An 18,454-nucleotide genomic window follows, 5' to 3' on the forward strand; every position below is an offset into this window, starting at 1 on the left:
TTATTTTTAATAATGCATTATTTCTGTCATCATATTATTGATTGATTCACTCCGAGTCGGTGGTTGGTTTGTTCATTGGTGCATTTGAGGAACGAGGCCAATGTGCATGAAGAATAAAGAACATCTGTCCTAAATTTAGAGCGTGGATTGTCATGATATATCACGACGTAGTGAATATTTGGCCTCTGTCTGATGCAAAACCTGAAAATACATCTGGTTTTCCTTCTTGGCTTATATATGTAAAATGTAATACACTATCATATGTGTCGGCGTACACACTTCAACCAGCCAATTTTGTGATCAATATAAAATTAATTTCTTTATCGTCATTATTCATGTCTTTACTCTGCTTACGATTCGACTCATCGCACTCACTGTTGGAAAAACGTCTGCTATTGTCAGTTCCGATGCGGAAATTACTGTAATCCGTGATCGAATTTAGCTTAGGGGAGTATTCACTCTTTCCCCCATTAAAAATTCCCTTTTGCGGAGAATGTTTGAACAGAAAAGGTGTCATGGAGATTACAGGTGTTGGACCAGATTTTCTGTCACGTGGTCACAAATTGTATATTGATATACCGCTTGCGGATAGATCAGTCGGTGCTGTTACAAAACTGCCGGGAGAAAAAGACGAGAGATTTGAGTAAAGATGGTTTTTTAACAAACCATGTACAGGTTCACTGACAAGCTGTTTGCTTACTGGTTTGCATCGTTTCATTGGTTTCATTGGTTGTAACAAAGTATCACAAAGTTACAAAATGTCCTAATTTTCCTAACTTTTGCCAAAAAAAATCAGAAAAATATTTTTGTTAGATATTAGTGATGGAACAACCATTCCATTTGTTAAGCGTCGACTGTTTCTGACGACACCTTGTACTTATAAGGATGAGTTCAGTACAACATTATTTAAAGGAGCTCTGTCGCCTGTAGTCAAAGTGCATGGTAATTGAGTGTTACTTGAATGACCACCAAGATACTCCACCAAATGACTGTATGGTACAACAGCAATACACGTTCCCATGAGTAAACGTTGCTGACAAGTCTCCTTTACCGTGTGTTCAGTGACGGCCGTATACCTTTATCAGTGATGACACGCACAATTTTGCTCTTCGTACGCCGTTCAAAAGCCCTTCTCTGCCGCTATATGAAACGCCGTGTCTTCCGAGTGATATAATCCATGTGCCTGTATGGTCGATTGATAATTCATTTGTTATAACCTCGCTGGAAACTCAATATTCAAACAAATAATACAATACTGACGGTGGCCCAAAACTACCTGTTCTCCGCATTCAAAGTCTGCGTCGCAATCAAATGTTTTTCTCTCACACATATGTCTCTGCATTCGAAGTGTGCGTCGCAATCAAATGTTTTTCTCACATATGTCTCTGCATTCAAAGTCTGCGTCGCAATCAATTGTTTTTCTCTCACATATGTCTCCGCATTCAAAGTCTGCGTCGCAATCAAATGTTTTTCTCTCACATAAGCTTATGTCTCCGCATTCAAAGTCTGCGTCGCAATCAATTGTTTTTCTCTCACATATGTCTCCGCATTCAAAGTCTGCGTCGCAATCAATGTTTTTCTCTCACATATGTCTCCGCATTCAAAGTCTGCGTCGCAATCAAATGTTTTTCTCTCACATATGTCTCCGCATTCAAAGTCTGCGTCGCAATCAAATATTTTTCTCTCACATATGTCTCCGCATTCAAAGTCTGCGTCGCAATCAATGTTTTTCTCTCACATATGTCTCCGCATTCAAAGTCTGCGTCGCAATCAAATTTTTTCTCTCACACGTCTCCGCATTCAAAGTCTGCGTCGCAATCAAATGTTTTTCTCTCACATATATCTCCGCATTCAAAGTCTGCGTCGCAATCAAATGTTTTTCTCTCACATATATCTCCGCATTCAAAGTCTGCGTCGCAATCAAATGTTTTTCTCTCACATATGTCTCCGCATTCAAAGTCTGCGTCGCATTCAATTGTTTTTCTCTCACATATGTCTCCGCATTCAAAGTCTGCGTCGCAATCAAATGTTTTTCTCTCACATAAGCTTATGTCTCCGCATTCAAAGTCTGCGTCGCAATCAAATGTTTTTCTCTCACATATGTCTCCGCATTCAAAGTCTGCGTCGCAATCAAATGTTTTTCTCTCACATATGTCTCCGCATTCCAAGTCTGCGTCGCATTCAATTGTTTTTCTCTCACATATGTCTCCGAGGTATGCCTCAGTGTACGTTATTCCGCGAAGCATAATTTCTATCGAACAGCGCTCTCAGACGGTCGCTATTGACAACGACGAACATTGTATCAAGTTATTTTCAATAGATTATCGATCGAAAATTTGTTGGGACGGGCCGGCGCTCGTGTGTTGAGGTCACGTCATAAACATTTCCACAATAACCCATATATTGACTTATACACTTAAATATCAACATTGAAGGTATCCGTTGGTTTCCTGTACTGAAATTAAATCGACGACAATTTTTTTAGTTTTGGTGATACTTTTACGTACGTTTCGGCACATTTTGGCGCACCTCGGCGTAGTTTGGCGCCATTGTGAACGGGGGGGACTACACGCGAGTGAGCGAGACAACAATGTATCAATTTCGGACAAAAGGATATCGATCGATAACGTTCACTGCACGATTACAGTGGAGACTCTACGCCCGTTCGCCTCTGTTCTGTGTTATTCTTGCAGTTTACTGGGATTTTCATAGTTAATATTCGCCAAAATTTGGTATAAATTACAACAACCTGACTGGTATTTGGTCTGTATAATTTAAGAGACGCTAACCGATTAAAATGGGTCAATATTAGACCCTGATTCTGCATATGCAAACGCTGTAAGATCGCCATTTTATTGAGGGCAGGAGCAAAAATTCAGCGATCGGAAAAATAAAATGCAACTAAAACAAGTTTCGTCGAGAAATTCAAAAAACTAAAACGACAGAAATTTTGTATATATATCAAGGAAACACCGTGCCACTTTTCACTATAATTGGTTCAGAATTGAGAAATTTGAACGAGCGATAGTTGTACGGTCTGTTCTGTACATTAAACGCAATTGTTTTCTATGGGAAATCGAGCAGAGTAGACACATCGTAAAATGAAAAATACATCTGAAAAAAACCGTTGGTTTAACTTTTTCATTTCGCTGTTATTTTTTATAATATTTGGTATGACACATATCATGAAGGGTAACTAAAACTCTATGGTTTTATTTTTTTAGTTTCCCTCTTTTTTTATGAAATGACGAGTTGAAGATCGTTTTGCTGTTGACTGTGTTTTTACTTGATTTTGCATATGTCTCTTATCGCTTACGTATTTTTGGAATTCCCTTGTGAAATTCTTCCCAAAATATTATAATTGTAAAGGCAGCATATACGGGAAATAGGACCTGTTGCTCTTCATTAATATTTAGATGTGCAGCAAGGAAATACGGCGAAATTTTCAACATGACGCGGGAGGTGAAATTGACTCTCCGAACGCGCACTCCACGTATGTGTGGCAAAAATTCGGGACGCTATATACCGTACAAAATTACCGTACAAAATTTGGGCCGTAGTGCACTACGGCCCAAAGGCGCCCCATTTTGTACGGTATATAGCGTCCCGAATTTTTGCCACACATACGTGGAGTGCGCGTTCGGAGAGTCAATTTCACCTCCCGCGTCATGTTGAAAATTTCGCCGTATTTCCTTGCTGCACATCTAAATATTAATGAAAGAGCAACAGGTCCTATTTCCCGTATATGCTGCCTTTACAATTATAATATTTTGGGAAGAATTTCACAAGGGAATTCCAAAAATACGTAAGCGATAAGAGACATATGCAAAATCAAGTAAAAACACAGTCAACAGCAAAACGATCTTCAACTCGTCATTTCATAAAAAAAGAGGGAAACTAAAAAAAATAAAACCATAGAGTTTTAGTTACCCTTCATGATATGTGTCATACCAAATATTATAAAAAATAACAGCGAAATGAAAAAGTTAAACCAACGGTTTTTTTCAGATGTATTTTTCATTTTACGATGTGTCTACTCTGCTCGATTTCCCATAGAAAACAATTGCGTTTAATGTACAGAACAGACCGTACAACTATCGCTCGTTCAAATTTCTCAATTCTGAACCAATTATAGTGAAAAGTGGCACGGTGTTTACTTGATATATATACAAAATTTCTGTCGTTTAGTTTTTTGAATTTCTCGACGAAACTTGTTTTAGTTGCATTTTATTTTTCCGATCGCTGAATTTTTGCTCCTGCCCTCAATAAAATGGCGATCTTACAGCGTTTGCATATAGCAGAATCAGGGTCTAATATTGACCCATTTTAATCGGTTAGCATCTCTTAAATTATACAGACCAAATACCAGTCAGGTTGTTGTAATTTATACCAAATTTTGGCGAATATTAACTATGAAAATCCCAGTAAACTGCAAGAATAACACAGAACAGAGGCGAACGGGCGTAGAGTCTCCACTGTAATCGTGCAGTGAACGTTATCGATCGATATCCTTTTGTCCGAAATTGATACATTGTTGTCTCGCTCACTCGCGTGTAGTCCCCCGTTCACAATGGCGCCAAACTACGCCGAGGTGCGCCAAAATGTGCCGAAACGTACGTAAAAGTATCACCAAAACTAAAAAAATTGTCGTCGATTTAATTTCAGTACAGGAAACCAACGGATACCTTCAATGTTGATATTTAAGTGTACAAGTCAATATATGGGTTATTGTGGAAATGTTTATGACGTGACCTCAACACACGGGCGCCCAGCACAAGCGGCGTCCCAACAAATTTTCGATCGATAATCTATTGAAAATAACTTGATACAATGTTCGTCGTTGTCAATAGCGACCGTCTGAGAGCGCTGTTCGATAGAAATATGCTTCGCGGAATAACGTACACTGAGGCATACCTCGGAGACATATGTGAGAGAAAAACAATTGAATGCGACGCAGACTTGGAATGCGGAGACATATGTGAGAGAAAAACATTTGATTGCGACGCAGACTTTGAATGCGGAGACATAAGCTTATGTGAGAGAAAAACATTTGATTGCGACGCAGACTTTGAATGCGGAGACATATGTGAGAGAAAAACAATTGAATGCGACGCAGACTTTGAATGCGGAGACATATGTGAGAGAAAAACATTGATTGCGACGCAGACTTTGAATGCGGAGATATATGTGAGAGAAAAACATTTGATTGCGACGCAGACTTTGAATGCGGAGACGTGTGAGAGAAAAACATTTGATTGCGACGCAGACTTTGAATGCGGAGACATATGTGAGAGAAAAACATTTGATTGCGACGCAGACTTTGAATGCGGAGACATATGGTGAGAGAAAAATATTTGATTGCGAGGCAGACTTTGAATGCGGAGACATATGTGAGAGAAAAACATTGATTGCGACGCAGACTTTGAATGCGGAGACATACGTGAGAGAAAAACAATTGATTGCGACGCAGACTTTGAATGCGGAGACATAACTTATGTGAGAGAAAAACATTTGATTGCGACGCAGACTTTGAATGCGGAGACATATGTGAGAGAAAAACAATTGATTGCGACGCAGACTTGAATGCAGAGACATATGTGAGAGAAAAGCATTTGATTGCGACGCAGACTTTGAATGCGGAGAACAGGTAGTTTTGGGCCACCGTACAATACTGACCTTCCGCCTTGCTTTGCAAGTACATGTGAACGCGATGGTCGTTATCCACTTTACGGTCACTTTTCAACACCTTATTTATAGGTCTTATCACACTCTTTAAAAAGAACTGACTTTAGCGTGGTCACATTTTCACAGACTAATAACTGAATTATGATTCAAATGTTTCATGAATCACTTTGATATAAATACTTCCTTCGTGAAAAATCAATGATAGCAAACACCTTTACGGATATTCAAGTTGGTTGTGGGGTCGCGACGATCCAGGTCATGCTGTCGAACAAACATCGCCATCAAGATGGTTTGCAAGTATCATTGTACACTTTTATATGGCACCTCAGAGGTAATGCATAAAATGCGAGCGAGATAACATAATATTTCATCTTGTTATCTTGGCGCGGCGTCTATTGCTTGATGTTTGCCGACGACCGAAAATGTATTTACTGTGAATGCGACCATGGCAATTTTAATAAACTTTGCGATGTTGATGTGCAGGGATACGCATACAGATGTAGTTACACACCTATGGCTGTCTTTCTGCTCTCACAAAGCTAACTACCATGTACAGTTCGGGTCAGAGCAAAATTCTCGATGTTTCAAGACGTACGAAGCGAAAATGCTACACCTCAAAATTTTAACATATTTCTTAGTTTAATAGTCGTAGTTTCTATTGTCCACTGTTATACGCTTGGCAATGAAATTTATCGCATACGTGTAGTTTTCAAGATGTGCGTTACAACGTCATAAAAACAGGAAAACTCTACGATTCTATCCAACATACCTAGAGTCACAGATGCGATGCCTTTTTATACAAACGGCCTTCTCTGGATACGATATCCAATCAGAGCCAATTGAAAGATCAAATAGGGTAACATGATTAAACCCTTGACCATTAAAGAGGTACACGACTTTCGTCATCCCTAGTGCAAAGTACATATTTATAGTTGAAAAGTTGCTGCATATTTATTTGATCAGATGACAAAAAGAATGACAAATAACAATATTTTGGGAAATTGAGAAAAAAGTGTTAGTAATTTAAATGGTTTATAGGAAATGTTTGAATAAGTGAACTAAGATAATTTTGACGAGGGTGGCATCGCTATCATTAACTTGTGATCAAGAAAGTTGACTTTTGACAAATTAAAACATTTAAAGCCATGTTAGGGATCTCGCTTTGGGTATCGGCTTCGGAATCTTCACAGAGGCGCGCTTCAAATAAGGACACTTTGTGGAAGCATACATTGACTTTCAATGTGCGCCATTTTAATTCAAATCTTTAGTGTATCTCTCTCGTTCGTCTTCTGTATATCATGCACTATACTAACATGGTAGTAATTGCTGTTTCGGATTAAGTTCGGCATTGTTTGTTTCATGTCGTGACCTGAATGCATGATAGATGACTCCAAAGTTGCCCATTCCAAAGTCTGATTCAAACACGATTTTACATGACTCGTAAAACACAAATGATGAACGGCTACTTTGGCAATTATTACCTTCAAATGGTAAATAGTAGCGGTACAATCTCATTTGAACTGCCTGCGCACCACGACAAAGGATTAGCGCTAATGGGTCTGCCTCATATGGACTTTCAGAAATAGACAGCGGAGTCATAAAATCGGATGATAGTGATGAGCTGTGTGTGCATTACGTGTCCTACAATGATTCGCTGTGTCGTCAGTACACGTTTTGTGTGTTAGCTCCACTGTCTGGAATATTACGGCCTTGGTAGACACTTATAAAGATACAATAATTTCATTTAACAAAACAAAATCAGCTTTCATCAGTGTCGAGGTCAAAGGTGAAAGATGATCATATGATTTTTCTGTCGAGAGAGTAAAACAATTCTATAATCTATTATCTCCTATATTTTGGCATATACCATAAAATATAAACGGTGCTATCTTTGAAAGGGCATACTACTGGCTTTAGATTAGTCTTGGAGGACTTTCTTTTTCAGTTTTCAATCGTTTCCCTGGTGACAACTCGATTGGTTGCATAAACACTTGCTGAAAGCCGAAAGCGTGTTTCAGACACAATGACGCTGTTGCCATACCAACGTGAAGCTTGGACAGCACTTCTGACCATATAAAGAAGGATTGAATGCGCGGAGATATTGTCTTATCCGCTTATCATGCGCAGTTTTATATTTTATGTCTAGAAAGTAGGAAATCTCTGTATAAACAAGCGAAATGCATAGTCAGCTCTATACCATGAAATAAAAATGGTCTTCAAACTGTGATACCGTCTCATGATATAACAGATTGAAGATTACTATACTCATAAGAAACGTTCTGCCCATCCACGGAAAAAGGTACGTAAGCTGGTAAAGGTTGTTCTGCCTTGGGCTAGACCTTGGTGAGATGGTTAGGGGGACTGTGGTTGGAAATGTCATATCTTGAGTAATCCCTTCACAGCTTCTTGTTATGGATTCATACTGCAGGTGATGATTTCACTTAAGAGGGCACTTCAGCCATTTGTGAGTGACGTGTCCATCAGCTGGTCATTGCCTACTGGCCTTGAAGTTCTGGAAACGCCTTACGATCTGCAAATCCTGACGCCCGGTGAAAGACTTGTTGTGTATGGTGTTTTGTACGACACTAAGGTCTTGAAAAGAAAGAACACCGAAAATGCAGAAAATGAGGCCGTGGAAAACAGTTGTAGAAAAAACCCTTTGGAAGAAAGGTCTAGAACGCCCTCTAAAGACAGGAATAGTAGTGTTGAAGACAGCAATATTACCAGTAAGCTTTATTTTTATCTTTGACGGTCTTTCAAAGAAATTTTAGTATGTGTAGTTTGCGATTTGACAGTCCGTGACATGTCATTTATAACCAGTCCAGAACATCCATATACGTCACTGCTACCAAAGCTTACATCACAAGGGTTAAACTATCCCCACTGATTAATCGTGGCAGGTTGTTGACCCAGCGAATAACGGGATTTAAGTATTTCGCGTTATGTGATACAGCTAGCAAACTATAGTAAATCTATGAAACATGTCTATGGACGTGTTCAAATTGGGCTACTTCTCCGGTTTCAATTACGGCTTTCCTCTTTCAAATCTTTTGTTGTGTGTAATACTAGCACAGCAACATGCATAGGTTAGGTTAAAGGCTATGATTGGGATTACTGTATGTTGCTTAGTAATGGTGTACGCTCTCTCAAGGTAATACTCTGGAGGAGCCGAAGCACGTACACGGCAAACACCTTGACAGCAGTGCGTTGGTGGCGCTACGACAGAAACTCTCCCGGGAAGAAGATGCAGATACGAAGAGTAGTGATGAGGGCATCGGCGACGAGCAGGTTTGTATGTGGAAAGGTCGAACAAACCATGAACTGCTGCATTTTGAGTGTCAGGCAGGGAAGATCTTATGGCTTTACCGCAGAGATTTATGGGAAAGACCTTCTCGCCTGCAGGCATGGTGACAATTTTAAGTCGTTTCCGTAGCGTATAATATTCAATACAAACGTACTTGCTGGCAGGATAGTGCCCAATTTATGCCCCTTTTTCGAACTATCAACGAAATAAAGATACGACAACCTTGAGTGTATAACAATTTTATTGTATTTATTCTGTCAAACAGGTCCAACAGCGTTACTTTGACATCATATCCCGCAATGGTAGAGCCCTGTCTAACCCCGAAACTGCTTTTGATTCGGCCCTTCTTCGGAAACTACTCGACAGTATTGCCGAAGAACAGAAGGCCAAAGCGGCCAGAAAGGAAGAACGAAGAGCCAAGTATCGCGAGAGAATGACAGATACAGGACCAAGACGAAAGATCAGCGACATTGTCCTCGCGCCATTCTCATCAGAATGGGATCATTACATGCAGCTCGGATTAGGCTCGAGTACATCAGACAGCTTCTTCCGATTCTCCTGGGACGAGGATGGGTTCTTACCACTGAAGGAAGGTAGTAACGAGGGCGTTGCCGTCCTGAGGGGCCTCTTCTGTGGCCGTCCATTTCATTGCCAGATATATTTTGATCTTTCTACCGTTATGGATGGCATCGTAAGACCCGCAAACACCGATGAATTCTGGGACGACACAGTACACAGACTTGCAGCCAAGTCCTTAATACAACATTATCAAAGCGTATACTACAAAATGGCAAGAGGAGGTAAGGCTAAAAAGGTTAGATTTCTGGTCATCGCGTGCATGACTTCGAGACGTGCGCACCGAGTCTTCTTTCCCTTTTCCGTTTGTTTTGAGCTTTGTCGTTTTTACCTTACCTTACTCCCTGAGTGTGTTGTCAAGCAAAAAGATGAAAAATCCTAAGTAATCATGGCTGCCGACAAACAGCTAACACACAAGCTAAGTGATCCGTAATATCGTATAAAAAGTAGCTGTTTTTTCTATATACGCATGAAAAGTTAAAAGAAAGAGAAACGTTTTGCAGAGAGAGAGAGAGACAGAGACATAGAGAGAGAGAGGGAGAGAGGGAGAGAGAGAGAGATGTCTTACGTTAAATGTCACAAAGCAGAAAGAAACCATCTTTTTATTTCTTCAAGTTGACTTATATGGTGATGTCAGTGTTTCGTAGGTTATCGGCGTAGTTATGTGAAAACCCACTATCTCCACCAGATTGCAAATGGATTTTATGGGGTTTTTTTGTCATTTGAATATAGCATTTTAATATTTCATACAAACTGATCGCTCTGCAAAGGAAAAAGGAAACTTTAGAATATAGGTCATAAATTAAAATTTCATACAACGCTGTACCATACAATAAGAGAAGCATTGCAATACCGTGACTGAGGAGAATCGAGAACAATGTATCTACCAAAAGGTTGCTATGCCAATGAATATCTGATAAATGCCGGAATGAAATTCGCAGAATTCGATTCATTCAACCCACGTCGTACATGGCGTGCGTGGCATCAGTTAATCATATTATATTTCAGTACAATAAAACCATCGACCATAAAAATGGTCATATGAAATTAAAATGTGCAAATTCGTTCCTTTTACTGCTTACAGTAGATTGAATGTTTAGGGAAATTCGTTACAGAAACAAGCTGGCTTTGTAATGTATACGTTATCGACCTGTATACACCATGACCTAAATAATTGAATGTACACATTATGACCGTATTTGCTATATAAACAAAACTGAAAGTACCTCAAGAACCTATCGCATGATTAACAATATGACCGAGTAATGTCGCCAAGGTGACCTCTATACGTTTCATAATTATGATGTTTATTACTGCCATAAAACACAAAGCTTATTTTGGTATATCCAAATGACGGTGTAGTCTTGTTGTTATCACTGTGTTCAGTATGTTATGATTCAGATTGTAAATTTCAGATAACGCCAGCGTCAGTGGTGAGATAAGCCCGGATGAAGTCTCCAAACACAGAGAAAAGATTATTGATGTGAGTCTCGCTAGTGGCGTGGTTTCCAGATATTCTACCTTCGTGACCGTCAATCAAGATACTAATGAGGAACAGCCCACTTACATACAGGTAGGTAGGTCCAACTTCCGTGAGCCATGTAACGTCATTAGAGATATCGGATAACGTTTGTTGACTTTGCACACCAATGAGGTAAAATAGGCAACTGAGTGATGACCAGTAACAGTTTCTATAAATTTTAATTTACTTTAAAAAATACAGATAGATAAATCAATGAACAAATAAAATCGTAGCATGGTGGTGAAAATGATGAATAATCAACAAGCAATATCAACTTTATTTATGAATTAGTTTATTGTCTATGTATGTATACCTGTATGTATATATATGTATTCATTCATTGTTTGTTTTTGTTCACCTGCATGCACGTTCAATTAGAGCATCCTATTCACAGATCTGGATTTCAAAGAGGAGACCAACGCCAATACCTGACATGAAAAAGTAAAGATTAAAGGGACAAAATTGTCAGTTTTAAAATCGTTTCGTTTAATACTTTTGTTTCATGTTGTCATTAAGTACACATTCTTAATGCTTCGATGAAAAGAATGACATTGAAGAATCGTACCTGTGGTAGACTTCGTGTAACAAACTGAACATTCCTCGTCGTCGCCTTTAGGTTCAACCAATAAATCGACGAAACCAGACGCCAAAGTTTCGACGCAGTTCGTATCGACGCAGTGGTTATACAACGGGTCTGGGCAGACGACCAGAAAGCTCATTTAATGATAACGATGAAGACTCCTATCTGTCGCCTGGTAAAATTACTAACTTTTCTAATATGCCTTAGATTCAATTGCCTTTTATTTACTTGGACGAAAGCAGTCACGTTATGCAATGCTCAGCCCAGACGTATTGACGGCCCTATCCCTTTGGGGAAGCCATCATTTGAAACATAAACAGTGGATTTGCCTTCCGAGTTTGGAAATTTATGAGTTGATTGAGTGCACAGATAGAAAACATGGACATCATTCATGATTATTGTGTAGTTTTAAGATGACATCGTTTATAGGGTTCTAATGTCACCTTGGTGACCTACCCACCGGGTTAGCGACTGTGCACTGATATGCGCATGTCAATCACCTTTCTGTGCACTGATATGCGCATGTCAATCACCTTTCTGCAGGGGCAAAAACTGTAATAACTTTTGATGATCGCTTTAAACCTTGGTATTGTCTTTAAGTTAGTATGCGAGTGAACTAAAACTTTTGCTCAAACTTTCCTCAGTGAACCTTTCAACCACTCTTTCACCAAATCAAGAATAAAAATCGGAGGTCACCTTGCAAAATTTTGAACTAAAAAAACAAATAACCTAACATTTACCGATATTTGAAATTTAAAACGATCACATCCCTGTGTTATCTATTGGGGAAAAACTAAGACGGTGAGAGGTTTTTGTTTCTTAAAGAGAAATTAAAATAATAAAGTTTAAAATAAACAAAAAAGTGGTAGATCAGAAAAGAATAATTGTAAAAATTTGAGAGTCCGAATATCTGTCCCTGTGGCGCATTCTATACCTAAGTTAATGGTAATTTTCATGACATTGAATCAAAGTATATGTTTTCTAAACAGAGGAAAAAAATTAAGTCGATGGCCAATGGCTAGTGTATTTAATAAGTGCATTATTGTAACTGATAAGTGCAGATTCAGACTCTAACAACTGATTACATAACGGTTGCAAAAAGCTATGAAAGCATTGATTTATTTCACTGTGTCTTGATTATTGTATTGCGCTATCGACACATCAAATATGAATTACAAGGAATACATAGAGAGTATCAGCTTGAATACTCAATTTTAAATCAAAGCTTTGTCATGTTTTGTGTAGCATGTAATATTTTGATGCCATGATATGCCCTAGTGTGCTTTATATGATGAATACTGAAACATCGTGGTGTGACTATTGCTATACCTTCCATAATGTTTCCTTATGAATTTCCTCCTGACTTTTCTCTCTCCAATTTTGAATTGGACAGGGTACTTGGATCCAATGATGAATTATGCGCTTGGTTCATACCCAGTAGAAGAGTACATGGAACCCACCAGTCCGACGCCAGGCTATCTTCGTATTTCAGACTCAGGTATCCCTGTCGCATACTGCTCACAAGTGAACTTGACTGTTGATAAATGGAAACTTTGTGTCTTGAAAATCAAACACACTGCTCACTCTTCTGCTGATGACGAGGTTTCATGTTAAAATTCTTGGCGAATTGATTTGTCAAAATGCTCCAGGGCAACATTTTATGGACGCAACTATTTATGAACACATAAAGTGCTGAGTAGCAAACTAGTGTTGTCGATATATGTTGTTTCTTCTCCGGAACAGAATGCCTTACTTCACACTATTAAAAGCCCCTCACGTGACAAAACACTTTTTCTCATTTTCAGACCGTCAGTATTCTCTTAATACAAATCCGTCTACAGGAGGGCATACTGGTTTAACAAGGTCAGCGTCGTTAAAAAAGAAGGCGAGCATAATAGGAGCAAAATTGATGCGTGCTAGGTTCGGTAACTCTCCATCAAAACAGCCAATCTATAAAGCTTTTATACCGGACAGAACGTTAAGTACAGAGATGGTAGAGCTGTTTTCATTAGTTGATTTACAATTAGCATGTGGAGCCTGGCACCTGAATCAGAAAATGGCAGATGCCATAGACCTACCGCTGGAAAGTTTGAAACGCTCCTCTCCACTATGCAACATGCGCCCTCCTGCGTGTACTTGTGGCCAGGAGATCCAGATTATGGTTGAAGATTTGTCGGAAGATGTCGACATAGCCGACAGTGGGGAGGAGTTGGACTTTGACGATCGGGGAAGCGGCAGTAGTAACGTCGGGGTGCTGCGTCGACAAGAACGAATCTCCGACGACGAGCCAACTACTGAGGAGCATGAAGAGAATTTACAGAGACAGGACAGCACGCCCCCACCGTGGGATGGAGAAATAACCGTCCCTGTACCGGTACTCAGTCGAAACTGCAGCACCGAGAGGCAATGCAGCATGGAGGAGGCTGACGGTGAGATTTCGTTCCCGGTACCAGTACTGAGTAGAAACTGCAGCACGGAGAGACAGTGTAGCGTTGACAACTCAACAAAACAGAAAGATTTCAAAAGAGATATTTCAAGTACTTTGCAGCCGATGTCAAACAGCTTGAAAAGGAAAAAATTCAGTTCGAGTAAGTCGTCAAAGGAATCGTATCAGTCAATGCAGAGTCAAGAATCATTCGACAGATCTCAGAAAGGTTATAAAGGTCGTTCGGGAAACATCACTGAAGTTTTCACGTTCCCGACGAGACGACGAGCGTTGCACCACTTTCCGTGTCGTTTCTCCACAACCGACGAAGACATATCTGTGTTCTCCGACAGCGTGTTTTCACCAACGTCACCTCCCGATTATGAACTGCCCATATTCCGCATCGAGGATGAAGAGACGAATCAACTTTGGGCGACTACACTGGCGCTGTCATGGCTGGAACACAAATGTTCCAACTTCTTCGAAGAGTGGGAGCTTATGGCCGCCAAAGCTGATCGCTGGCTGGCGGAGCAACACCTCCCGAACGGCTTTGATTTACCCGGTCTAAAAGCGGCAGCTTCCCAAGTTCTGGTGCTTCTGAACAGACCGAAATTACAAAGACAAGAGAGTGTGGCAAACTGATGACGTAATCACCAAATTACTAACTCCCTAGCCTAATACATGTATACCTCGCTGGCTCGATTTAAAACCATAGTTTCCAATGCAATCTAGTTTTCAATCCACTGAATCATTGTCTGAACAAATTTCTCGTGATACGCAATTTGCTTTCCAATGTGATCATTCTACACAAACGTCAGTTTTACAAATGTCCGTGTCGGTAGAATTCCGTGTTCTGTATCATTACCAGTTCATATTGATCTAAAACAAGTAAAATCACACCATTTTAGTATTAGGTCTTTTTATTAAACGTTAAATTTAATCAGCGTCTTATAATACTTGCTCTTGTCAATCCATTTAAGTTCGCTGTTTTGTAAAGGAAGAAATATCCGTTAAAGCCACTTGACTCACCCTTTATCTTGGTGTAGACATTAGATTTTATAGTGTTTTGGTTCTAGCCAATTTAGACGGTTGAGGAGATATTTAGGTATGCTTACCTAATGCATCCTAACTGAGCTGAACAACAAGGTCAAGGACTGGTGTCGCTCTTTCTACAGAATCACATAAACAAAGCCCCAAGGGTATGTGTTTGACAATTCTCAGAGTTTTTTGTAAAAGATGGATGTTCTCAGCACTTCTAAACATATCATTTGCCCATACAGGCTATGTGGCACAACCAAGAACGATGAAATAATGTTTACTTTGTGATAGTTGACATGTAATGTTTTGTACAAAATTTGTCATTTACAATTAATATTTTTTCAATACTGATTATGTATTTTATGTTTATTTTAAAAGGTGCAGCAACTGGTGAGTACGCAATGTAATACAGCCTAGCAATAGTTTAGTAAAACTTGGAAAAGCAAATCTACTGTTGAACGGTTAATGACTGTAAATGTATCACAAAAAATACAAGTATTGTGAGCAATATGTGTTTGATAGTTATTATTGCAACTTTGCTATTAAGATCTAAAAGATATAATTATACCTGTGTTTGTTCCTAAGATTGAACTTCTACATCATTTAATACTACTTATTCACAAGATTTTATGAATAATCGTTTAATCTTCGTTTTTGCCTGGTGCATGACGTTTACACACACATTTCTCAAATACTTTTATTATTTTGAAATCCATTAAATAGAGGAACACTAGAAGATTTTTTCACGATGGGGGATTTGGGAATAAAAAGAATGAACTTTATCTGAAAAGATAAGTATGATTTTCAATCAATCTCATTTAATAGTCAGTTTCATATTAAAATTTACCACGTGAACAGTTAATGAAATGATTGAGTAATTTTACAGTGATTGTGTCTTTTACACCTTTACCCTATATTTCAGTACACAATTTATGGTACATTTTGCAATTTACATTATAGTTTTTGTCCTTTCTAATATATTTCTGAACATATTTTACCTGCTATTTAATCTGTGTGTAAACTCATTCATGTAACACTTGAGAGCTATTCATCGGAATTCCGTTGTAAACTTTGCTTAGCTTATCCTCTCAATGGTGAGAAGAATCGCTCTACCCTTATTTCATTGTACACAATACCAACCATCGTGTGTGGAACAATACTACTGAAAGATTTGATGGTTTAGAGCATTAATTTTCCACATGAACGTCAAAAATAATTCAGACATCTTCTTTAAGAACGGTATCTGATATTTTGAAACAAACTATAATATTTAACACCATGCAAACAATGTGGCGGTGAAATTTTAATGATAATGATAATGACTGCTCAGGTATGTTAATGCATGGGCATAGGCTTACTTACATGTAAAATCAGTTTGAACATACTTTTTAATCAGACCTGGTCAGAAAATTGTGAAAATTGCCAAAAATATGTTTCGCAGTTGATTAAGTTGAAATTTATCATGATATATTACCTAAATCAGGTCACGTGACCAAAATCTGTTATTTTCCCGCCAAAATTGTATATTGCAAATAACTGAACATTCCAACCGCTAAACATCAAAATATTTAAAATATTATGACCAATTAATGAAAAATGGGATAGAAACTTGTGTTAAAATTACTGGCAGATGCAAAATTATTGAATTTTGGATAATATTTCTTCACAAAAAACAATAAATACAATATTTTTAACGTTTTACATGAATGTTTTGAATATCAGAAAGAAGTATAGATAGAGTTTCATGAGTGCCATGTATTTTTGAAAGAATATGATAGATGTTGCTTCCACAAGTGCAGAGAAAATCAAGAAAATTTAACGGGTTACGGTTAGAATATTAAAATTAATAAAGACGTAAATTTTGGCGGGAAAATATCAGATTTGGTCACGTGACTCAACTCGTCAAGATTAAGACAGACATTTTTTTAAAGAATTTAATAATTTCAATAATTAGGCCAAATATCAATCAAATCTGGTGGTTTTTAAAGATTATTGATCATTTTCTTACTTTTTGGCTTGATGGGTACAAGCACTCAATGATGCATTAACTTACTTGAGTGTTTATATTGATTTGTGGTCCTCTATACCTTATGTCCAAGAAATCAGCGTGTATTGCGTCCATCTTTTAGGGTAGGACATATGTGTAACCATAAGATATCAGTGGGAAAGTTTAGATGAAGGATTACAGTGGATCAAATTACGTGTTCGACTTCTCATGTGCAGTATTCAACAACATCATGCAACCGACAAAGCTTTCAAAGCAGTTTTTTCCAAACTGAAATAAACACGCGTTTTTACTCACTGAATATAGTGAAGCCATTGCGTCTGCATTTGAACGTTTAATGGTGCTCGATGGTATATGAACGTATAACCTATAGGGTTGTATTTTTGTGATAAAATCTTAATCCGATAAAAGATTTAAAATAGTGTTTCTGAGATCAACTCGGCTTTAGATGATAGCTACCCTTTTCTGATATGCAGGTATCCACTGATCACATCCTGGCAGCACTTAGACCGGCCGGCATCGTTTGTCCGGTACTGTTACATATCAAATTCTTTTCTCGTGAGATAACGGCTGACGAAATTGAAACTTTCATTTTATACATAAACCAAAGATTGTGAAAGTTGACAGAAATAAACATCTGAGTGCTACCAAGTATCGGATAGTCAAAGTAGTCACATTGTAAAGGCCAGACCAGGTACAACTACTTGATGACCACTTGACAAAAACGCCGGACAAAAACATACTCTGAAAAATGCTGGGGTCGGCGAAACAAAGGGAACTTCAAGAGTACTTTGAGAGTAATTTCTACGAGAGAGAAATGTTGCAGTGTCGATGTAAATATACTAATATGCAAAACAATTTTACGAAGAATCGCTTGATATAATTTCTATTCGCTTCACAACGGTCGAATGAACGGTTTGGGCGTGATATCTCCCAAATAGGTAACTCTAGAGGCAGATGTCTGTATTAGTTAAAAATTGAGTCAACTTGTGCCCTGATTTGAGATCGAGATAATGCATTCAAATACCGTGGTGAACTTTTATCTCAGATGCTAGCCATGTGATGAGATTTTGTTCGTAAATATTGAACAGAAACAAAATCACGACGTTTTTGATAATGTGTTGTATTTCGTGAATGTTAAATTTCCATTTTAATGGATTACTTATTTCACGCAGTCACATTAATGGCCACACGATTTTTAAAAAAATGACTGAGGATGTCAAAAAGTACCCTGTCTATACTGACCTTAACAACCGCTGCTTAGACATGTCACATCATCGAAAATTTATGAGTACGACTACTTAATATGTATATCTATG

At 38.5% G+C, this 18,454-nt stretch overlaps 1 protein-coding gene across 1 annotated transcript in view; it reads left to right on the forward strand.

Annotated features, from left to right (window-relative positions):
• Nucleotides 1-14,844, forward strand: part of LOC139136751 (von Willebrand factor A domain-containing protein 5B1-like) — a 51,829-nt gene extending 36,985 nt beyond the window's left edge. Inside the window, exons 5-11 of the mRNA XM_070704566.1 lie at nucleotides 8,114-8,411; nucleotides 8,837-8,973; nucleotides 9,255-9,789; nucleotides 10,981-11,138; nucleotides 11,704-11,842; nucleotides 13,061-13,165; nucleotides 13,473-14,844. Coding sequence (XP_070560667.1) covers nucleotides 8,114-8,411; nucleotides 8,837-8,973; nucleotides 9,255-9,789; nucleotides 10,981-11,138; nucleotides 11,704-11,842; nucleotides 13,061-13,165; nucleotides 13,473-14,734 — 2,634 coding nt within the window. The 3' untranslated portion in view covers nucleotides 14,735-14,844. The remainder of the gene's footprint in view (nucleotides 1-8,113; nucleotides 8,412-8,836; nucleotides 8,974-9,254; nucleotides 9,790-10,980; nucleotides 11,139-11,703; nucleotides 11,843-13,060; nucleotides 13,166-13,472) is intronic.
• Nucleotides 14,845-18,454: the final 3,610 nt, after the last annotated feature.

The sequence above is a fragment of the Ptychodera flava genome, chromosome 7 (genome assembly GCF_041260155.1).
Source record: "Ptychodera flava strain L36383 chromosome 7, AS_Pfla_20210202, whole genome shotgun sequence".
Classification (NCBI taxonomy): Eukaryota; Metazoa; Hemichordata; class Enteropneusta; family Ptychoderidae; genus Ptychodera; species Ptychodera flava.